The 9,326-nt window shown below is 53.5% G+C and overlaps 1 protein-coding gene and 1 pseudogene across 2 annotated transcripts; one reads left to right on the top strand and one right to left on the bottom strand.

Moving 5' to 3' along the window:
• Nucleotides 1-356: 356 nt before the first annotated feature.
• On the bottom strand, nt 357-1,431 carry LOC309447961 (olfactory receptor 14A16-like; annotated as a pseudogene). The gene has a single exon. The product of its transcript is annotated as an olfactory receptor 14A16-like (transcript).
• Nucleotides 1,432-7,569: 6,138 nt separating this feature from the next.
• On the top strand, nt 7,570-8,676 carry LOC309447927 (olfactory receptor 14A16-like; the record flags this gene model as incomplete). Its single annotated transcript, XM_082069031.1, has 1 exon — nt 7,570-8,676. The coding sequence occupies one exon, from the start codon at nt 7,570-7,572 to the stop codon at nt 8,524-8,526; it is 957 nt and encodes a 318-aa protein (XP_081925157.1). The 3' UTR covers nt 8,527-8,676.
• Nucleotides 8,677-9,326: the final 650 nt, after the last annotated feature.

Raw genomic sequence — 9,326 nt, 5'->3', positions numbered from 1 at the left:
AAGAAGGCATTCAGTCACTCTGCCTTTTCTGTATCTTCTATCACCAGGTCACCCACCCCATTCATCAGTGGGCCTACATTGCCTCTGCTGTTAGTTTTATCTGCCACGGATTTGAAAAAGCTCTTCCTGTTGTCCTTGACCCCTCTCGCCAGCTCCAAGCAGGGTTCGGAGGAAGGATTCAATGAAAAAGAGTCACTACAGGGCCTTCATTTTGTCTAAATACACAAAAAGCATGGCCAGTGATTATAACAGAAAAGCAGACAGTGAATTTGAAAGGGGATGGCAACATTATCACAATGGAAACACCACCAACAACAAAAAATAGAGATGACAGGCAGGGCCTGTCATTAGTTACATTAAATCTCCTGCGTAGAAGCAGATAGGCAGTTTGTTGCTACAGAAAACCATCCAGTCATCAGTTTCCACAGGGCATCCTTGAGCTCCTGGTTCCTCATGCTGTAGATGAGGGGGTTCACTGCTGGAGGCACCACTGAGTACAGAACTGCCACCAGCAGATCCAGGGAAGGAAAGGAGATGGAGCGGGGCTTCAGGTGGGCAAACATAACAGTGCTGACATAGAGGGAGACCACGGCCAGGTGAGGGAGGCAGGTGGAAAAGGCTTTGTGCCGTCCCTGCTCAGAGGGGGATCCTCAGCACGGCCCCCAAGATCTGCACATAGGACACCACGATGAACACAAAACAGCCAAATGCTACCAAGAGACTAACCACAATAAGCCCAAGTTCCCTGAGGTAGGAGTGTGAGCAGGAGAGCTTGAGGATCTGGGGGATTTCACAGAAGAACTGGCCCAGGGCATTGCCCTTGCACAGGGGCAGTGAAAATGTATTGGCCGTGTGCAGCAGAGCATTGAGAAACCCAGTGGCCCAGGCAGCTGCTGCCATGTGGACACAAGCTCTGCTGCCCAGGAGGGTCCCGTAGTGCAGGGGTTTGCAGATGGCAACGTAGCGGTCGTACGACATGACGGTAAGCAGATACAACTCTGCTGAAATGAAAAAGACATAGAGAAAGAACTGGGCAGCACATCTCCTATAAGAAATGACCCTGGTGTCCCAGAGGGAATTGTCCATGTTTTTAGGGAGAGTGGTGGAGATGCAGCCCAGGTTGAGGAGGGCGAGGTTGAGCAGGAAGAAGTACATGGGGGTGTGGAGGTGCTGGTCCCAGGCTATGGTGGTGATGATGAGGCCGTTGCCCAGGAGGGCAGCCAGGTAGATGCCCAGGAAGAGCCAGAAGTGCAAGAGCTGCAGCTCCCGTGTGTCTGTGAACGGCAGGAGGAGGAACTGGGTGATGGAGCTGCTGTTGGACATTTGTTGCCTCTGCTGAGGACCTGTCCAAAGAAGAAAAGACAGTGACAGTTTAAATGAGACGTCTCTGAAAAAAAAAAAAAAAAGAAGTCATTTCTCATAGAAAATCCTCTCCCTGAACAAGCAATTATTCTGCTTATTCTCCTTGACTACCAACTGAATGACATGGTTGATTACAGCTTAAAACATAGCTTCAGCATCTAATACCCATGAGGATACTTCTGGGACAGGACTCACAGTGTTGGTGTCCGAACAAAACTGACCCACATCCCCAACCCGACCCTAGAGAGTAAGAGCACCAGGGACAGGTGGAGAAACAGGGAAGAACACAGCAGTGCTCCAGAACAAATAAAGCAAGGAAACAAAGTCAGACGGGCATGCTGTGAAGCCTTCTCCTTATCCCGCTGTGCTCACTGCCACTCACATGATGTCGCTGTAGGGCAAGTGCTTTTTTGTGTACCACATTTGAGGAACCCTTCACCTGAAGGTCCAGCTGCTGAGGTGGTGACTCATGCCCTGGACCCCATGGCTTTGGGGCAGAGGGTCTGCTGGGGAGGAGAGGAGACCAGGGTTTTGCACTGGGAAATGTGTCTGCACTGCAGGGGATGGCAGGGGGTTCCTGAGTCCCCTCCCCAGCATTTCTGGTCACAGCTCCCTCTCCCTGCCCACTTTTCTGCTACCTGCAGCTGTCCCTGCTGGGAGCTGTGTGTCTGTCCCTGGTCTGCTCCCTGTCAGTGTCACAGACCCCATCCCACCCGCTGTGTGCTCAGTTCTGTCCTGCTCACACCTGCTGACACTGCCCAGGGGCTGATCTGTGTGTGCAGGGGCTCAGGAGCAGCTCTGACAAGTCCTACCAAGAACTGAGGTCTCAGTTCCCTTCTCCAGGGCAGTGAAATAAATCATCATCTCCCACTGCCCACCCAGCCAATTAAGAGTGGAAAAAACTCGGAATTTAAAATCATCCCTATCAGATAAATGCTGCCTCAGTGTCCTTCAGAAGTAACCTCTGCATATGTCCTGGGGATGAGCTGGAGCTGTAAGCTGTCCTGATCCACGCAGTTCCTTCTCAACAGCAGAATGACCCTGCCAGCAGTTGCTCCTTCCCCCCACAGCTTCTCCCTTCCTTGTTGCTGGGATCTCCCTGGGCAGGCTGAGCACTGACCCTGGCAGGCGGCAGAGTCCCTGCCCGGCACAGCCTTGGGGTGCAGGGACCCTGCTCTGCAGGACAGCCCTGGGCACCCCTGGGTGCTCATTTACATTTACACCCCACAGCCATCCTTGAGAGAACACAGCATTCATGTCTTGTCACTCTGACAGTGTGGAAGACAATCCCTGCTCTGCAGCACATCCTCCCTCTCTGCATCAGAGAATCTCTGAGAGTTGTACTTACGTCTCTTGCAGGCTCTACAATGTGACAGCTTTCTGAGATCCTAACATGATTTTCAGATGCACTGCCCTGCAGCCACAGGTTTTATATCTGAGAAAATTTCTCCTCCAGTGACCTCTCAGCATCCTCCCAGCCCAGACTGCATTTCCCCTCTCTGCCTGGCTCCTGTGCCCTCGGTGCTGCAGGCAGAGCCCTCAGCCCTGCTGCGTGTGCAGAGGAGCTGCTCCTGGGCAGAGCTGTCTCTCTGCAGCGCTGCCGCTGCCATGAGCTCCCTGTGTCCCAGGAGCCCAGCCCAGCCCAGCAGCACAGGAGCAGCCCATGATGTCCCTTTCTCTGTCCCCTCTGGGCTCCTCCAGGTGTCCCTGGGGCTCCAGAGAACCTGAAGTAATCAGTGATGTTGATTTTTCTCCTCTCCTGAGACACTCCTTTCAAGCATTATATTCTTCCTATTAAACAATTAATTGATATGACAATCATCTTTTTTTTTGTCCCATCATTAGACAGTACACCGGGAATATTACAGTAAAGGATCTACTTTCTGCAAACTGAGGGAGGAATATCTTCAGGTGAATGAATTTAGGCATTTTAATCTGGTTTTATACTCCTAGGGCTAGAGAGACATTCATCAGTCTTTGGCCATGTCATGTCTGTGCTCTGAAGCAAAGCCTTTGCACACATGAGCTCTTGGACACTTGGTACCAGGTTTCTTGTGGCAGGTCAGAGCTGGGCTGGTGCCACAGCTGGGGTGGCTCAGCCCAGATGTGAGGCAATGTCCTCAGCCAGGGACCTGACTGGGGAGCTGGGGCTGTCAGTGCTGCAGACAGAGCTGTGACACGGATGGAATGAACTGCCAGGCAGGGTGGCAGGAGTGAGTTCATCTGGTCTGCAAGGACAGCAGCCTCCAAGCACAGCAACAGTCCAGATCAAAGCTCAGTCCAGACCTGTAAGGCAATTCAAGGGCCACACAATGAGCTGTTACTACTGCAGGAACAGTTAAAGGAGAAACAAAGACACTGTGTGGCCAGTGATGAACTTAATAAGAGAAAGAGGTGAGAATCCCTGTGCCCTCTTGACCTCCCTCTTCACCAGCAAGGTCTCCCAGGCCTCTGTGACTGGAGGCAGAACAACCAGCAGTGGATGTGGATCAAGTCAAGGGTCACTGGAACTAACACAATCCTTTCCAGTCTATGGGACAGCAGGGGCAGACCCAGGAGATGGGACAGCAGGATGATGTCACAGTAAGGCCACTCTCCACCATCTTGGAAAGCCCATGGAGACTGGGGGGACTCCCTGACCACTGGCAGCTCTCACACAGTGTGTGCACTTTTCAAAATGGCCAATGGGTGAGCAGGGGAACTAAGGGCTGTGCCCCAGAGCATGTCCACTGGGACCCCATTTCTGGGTGTCTGGAAGAGAAGGTGACGGGGTTTACCCGGGGCAGGTTGTGTCTGTCCATCCTCTTTGCTTTCTGTGAGGAAAGGACAGGGTTGTGGACGTGGGCAGAGCAGTGGTGGTCTGTTACCTGGAAGTCAGCAAGGCATTCAGCATCATCCCCCACAATACTCTTGTGCCCAAGGTGGGATATTATGGTCTGTGTTAGTGTGCAAGTAGATGAGTAAAAAGCAATCTGGATGGTTGGGCTTGGAAAGGTGCTGTAGAAAGGGAGAAACCTCCCAGTCATGAGGACAGTCCAGCACTGGAAGCTGTTTCCCAGGAGTGCGCACTCACTCTGTCCCAGAAAGAGACCAAGATGTGTTTGGATAAAGCCCTGAGCAATCTGGTCTGACCCTGCTGTGAGCAGGAGGTTGGTCAAGACACCTCCTGAGCTCCCTTGGAGCCTGAATGACACTGTCCTTCCTTCCCCTTCACATTTTTGAATGAGGGACAGCTCTCAGGTTCTCCCTGACCACCGGAATAATTCACATGAGGTGCAGGGCTGCTTTACAAGTGCCCCTAAAGGGTTCTGACCACAACTTTTGCATCCCTTTTCATTTGCTCCAACCCAGGGTTTTTTGCTGTCCTAATACCCTTTCAGAAAGAACTGCCCACCTTGTTCATCCTTTCAGAACAGGTTACTGAAGAGGTTTCAGCATCCATGTACAGAGTCTGCACATCAGCCAGACATCAAAGCCACCATTGCAGAAATGGAGATGAGACACTCGACCAGGTCCTTGAACCCAGCAATTGGCAGGACTTGTCTCCTGAGATGCCGGAAAACACCTGAACTTTAAGTGCAGAGCATGTGAGTCCTCATTGGGTATCCTGGCTTGTCTCCTGACCCATGTGGTGCTTCAGGCTGTGAAGAGGCACCTGGGCTGCTTTGGCCCAGCAGCGCTGGGGAGGCTGCAGCAGTGCAGGAGTAGCCTGAGAGTGCTTGAAGGGCGGTATCAGAGATGGTGGAGGTTTTCTTCATAGAGAGAAACAGCATGAGAAAGAAATAATGGCCAAAGTGCAGCTGGGGAGGTCCAGGCTGGACATGAGCAGAAAGGCATGTGAGTGGAAGGGCAGTGCTGTGGGGGAGCAGGTCAGCAGAGGGAGTCTGCATCAGCCCAAGGCTTTGTGCTTCAAGGAGCAGCTGGGGAGGATGGAGAGATCTCAGCAAAGGAAGGAAGATGCTCAGACAAGAGCAAGGTGGGGCAGCAGGGGGGATGTCTCCAGCCTGCAGGGAAAGAGGTGCAGGGGATGCCCCAGCACAGGACAGGCTGTCGTGGAGATGATCACGGGATGTAAAGAGGCTGAAAGCCCCACCAGACATGAGCTCCTTCTCCCCTTGGCTGTGGCTGTTGTCTGCACCTCTGATGCCTGTGAGGAGACACCTTGTCCTTCCAGCACAGGGGCCTCATGGCCTCCTTGTCCCAGCCAGGAACCTGGGAGGTGTGGGACCATAGTCCTGCCCTTGGCCTTGCACAACCCCACATCACACTGTCCCAGGAAGGGCCCTGGGCAACGTGGGAGGGACAGGATCTGACTTCCCATGGTACAAGGTCAGGGCTTGGCTTTTGGTTAAAGAAACACAACCAGGTTTCCTCAGCATCACAGACATCTTTACTTTGTTTTTCCTGACCTCCAGTTTTCTTCTCTAACCAAACCTGGATATTGTTTCTCAGTAGGTTCCCTCAGTGGGACCCATTAACAGTATAAGAAACTTTGGAGTTTGAATCTGACTTTGACTTCTTGAGAAGTTTCATCACCTTCCTCCAGGGTCTGAAGTTCATGGACTCAGCACCAAACCCACCAGAGGGGTCATTAAAGCGCCTTGGGCTGCTCCTGTGCTGCTGAGCTGGGCTGGGCTCCTGGGACACAGGGAGCTCATGGCAGCGGCAGCGCTGCAGAGAGACAGCTCTGCCCAGGAGCAGCTCCTCTGCACACGCAGCAGGGCTGAGGGCTCTGCCTGGGGATCTCAGGAGACGAGTAAGGCAGAGAGAGATTAAAGGTGGTCAGGACTGGGAGGATGACTGAGAGCTCACTGGAGGAGAAACCTTTGCAGCCCTTGCCATGGTAAGTCTCTGGGTGCAGGGCAGTGCAGCTGTAGCTCCTGGAGGCATCTCCTGAAACTGGCACAGGCACAGCTGGTGGGATCTGTAAGGACGGGGCTCTTGTCAGGCCATGTTGAACAGCTGTGAAGCCGGGTGAGCACCCAGGGGTGCCCAGGGCTGTCCTGCAGAGCAGGGTCCCTGCACCCCAGGGCTGTGCCGGGCAGGGACTCTGCCGCCTGCAGGGTCAGTGCTCAGCCTGCCCGGGAGATCCCATGGCAGCAGCTGTGGGGGGAAGGAGCGACCCCCGGCAGGGCAGGCAGGGAGCTTGTGGGGTTGAAGGGGGCTGTGTGGGTCAGGGCTGCTCAGAGCTCCAGATGCCCCCACAGACATGGCAGAGGGTCCTTCAGAACAACGACATTGATACAGGAACAGCTGCAAGGGAAGGAGTCTGTGCTTTCAGTTTTCCACTCTTGCTCGTCTGGGTGTGCAGTGGGAGATGGGGATTTATTTCTCTCTTTGGAGAAGACACTGAGACTCCAGTGCTCGTTAGGACTGGTCTGAGCTGCTCCTGAGCCCCTGCACACACAGAGCTGCCCCTGGGCAGCACCAGGAGGTGTGAGCAGGACAGAGCTGAGCACACAGCGGGTGGGACAGGGTCTGTGACACTGACAGGGAGCAGACCCAGGGACAGACACACAGCTGCAGGCAGCACAGACATGGGCAGGGAGAGGGAGCTACAACCTGAAATGCTTGAGATGGGATTCAGGACCCCCTGCCATCCCCCGCAGTTCAGACACATTTCCCAGTGCAACCCCTGGTGTCCTCTCCTCCCCAGCAGACCCTCTGCCCCCAAGCCATGGGGTCCAGGTCACGAGTCTCCACCTCAGCAGCTGGACCTCCAGGTGAAGGGTTCCTGGAACTGGGTACACAAATAAGGTGCTAAAAGTACTTGCTCTCCAGTGTCATTATGTGAGTGGCAGCAGCACAGCCAGGTCAGGAGAAGGTTCCACAGCATGCCCGTCTGCCTTTCTGTCCTTGCTTTATTTTCTGGTAGCACTGCAGTGTTCTTCCCTGTTTCCCCACCTATCCCTGGTGCCCTTGCTCTCTGGGGTTAGGATGGGAATGTGGGTCGATTCTTGTTCTGACACCAACACAGGGGGTCATGACCCAGAGGTGTGTTCATGGTATCTAGATGCCCAAGCTGCATTTTAACCTGTGGTGAACTGTTATTCAGACTTAGTAGAAAGAGAGAATGAGCTGAAACATCCCTCCATCAGGGAGGGGGTTTTCCATGAGAAACAGCAAGTTTATTTTCCTCAGAGATGTCACCCCTAACATGTAACTGTCTTTCCTCCTATGACAGGTCCTCATGCCCACAGGCAGCCAATGTCCAACAGCAGCTCCATCACCCAGTTCCTCCTCCTGCCGTTCACAGACACACGGGAGCTGCAGCTCTTGCACTTCTGGCTCTTCCTGGGCATCTACCTGGCTGCCCTCCTGGGCAACGGCCTCATCATCACCACCATAGCCTGGGACCAGCACCTCCACACCCCCATGTACTTCTTCCTGCTCAACCTCGCCCTCCTCGACCTGGCTGCCATCTCCACCATTGTCCCCAAGTCCATGGCAAATTCCCTCTGGGACACCAGGACCATCTCCTACACAGGATGTGTTGCACAGCTATTTTTGTTTGTCTTTTCCATTTCAACAGAGTATTTTCTTCTCATGGTCATTTCGTACGACCGCTACGTTGCCATCTGCAAACCCCTGCACTACGGGACCCTCCTGGGCAGCAGAGCTTGTGTCCACATGGCAGCAGCTGCCTGGGCCACTGGGTTTCTCACTGCTCTGCTTCACACAGCCAATACATTTTCACTGCCCCTGTGCAAGGGCAATGCCCTGGGCCAGTTCTTCTGTGAAATCCCCCAGATCCTCAAGCTCTCCTGCTCACACTCCTACCTCAGGGAACTTGGGCTTATTGTGGTCAATGCCTGTTTAGCATTTGGCTGTTTTGTGTTCATTGTGGTGTCCTATGTGCAGATCTTGAGGGCCGTGCTGAGGATCCCCTCTGAGCAGGGACGGCACAAAGCCTTTTCCACCTGCCTCCCTCACCTGGCCGTGGTCTCCCTGTTTGTCATCACTGTCATGTTTGCCTACCTGAAACCCCTGTCCATCTCCTCCCCATCCCTGGACCTGGTGGTGTCTGTTCTGTACTCAGTGGTGCCTCCAGCAGTGAACCCCCTCATCTACAGCATGAGGAACCAGCAGCTCAAGGATGCCCTGAGGAAACTGATGACTGGATGGTTTTCTGAATCAATAAACTGCTCATCTGCTTCTGCATAGTTGTTTCAATGTAACTACAGACTCAGCCTGTCATCTGGATTGTCTGTTGTTGTTAGTAGGGTTTTTATTGTGATAATGTTGTCATCTGCTTTCTTAATTCTCTGTCTGCTTTTCTTTTATAGCCACTGGTTGTTTAAATGAGGAGCTGTGCCCTCCTTGTCTTTATACAAAATAAAGAGCTCTTTAGTGACTCGTTTTTCACTGTATCCTTCCTGCAAGGCCTTTTTAGAGCTGCAGGGATGGTTCCCATGATGGGTGGAAGGGAAAAGAGTCCATCCTGGCAGCCCTGCCAGGGAGCAGCAGCGCTTGTTCTTCCAGAGCTATTCTGGTTCCACTCCACACTCTCCTTCTCATCCCTGGTGTTGGTGCAAGGCCTGAGTGCTCTGGCAGCTTGGTCACCGTCCTGCTGTGTGTCAGTCCTGTGGGCACAGGCAGGGACAGGCAATGGGCACTGCTGTGACAGAGCTGGCCTCACAACAGACTTTCCAGATAGAAAGGTGATCTCCACACTAAACGGCCTGAAGGCTTATGTCTTCTTCCAAAGATTCTCTCAAGAACATGCCCATGAAAGTGACCACAGATGCACACACCAGGGTACAGCTGAACAGTGTGTGTGTGTGCAGGGCTGGCACACAGCAGTGTCCTCTCACAGCCAGGCTCCTGCCAGAGACCTGCAGGACCAGCAGAGCAGGGGCTGGGCTGTGCCCGTGTGCACTGGAGAACCCACGGAAGCTGCCCAAGGACATTTGTCATGGAGTGACCCCTCATAACCACCATTTCCAGCACTGGCCTCTACCCAG

This window comes from Streptopelia decaocto, assembly GCF_964273445.1.
Source record: "Streptopelia decaocto genome assembly, chromosome: 19".
Taxonomy (NCBI): domain Eukaryota; kingdom Metazoa; phylum Chordata; class Aves; order Columbiformes; family Columbidae; genus Streptopelia; species Streptopelia decaocto.
The sequence above is the reverse complement of the archived record's forward strand: the minus strand, read 5'-3'. Positions and strand labels throughout refer to the sequence as shown.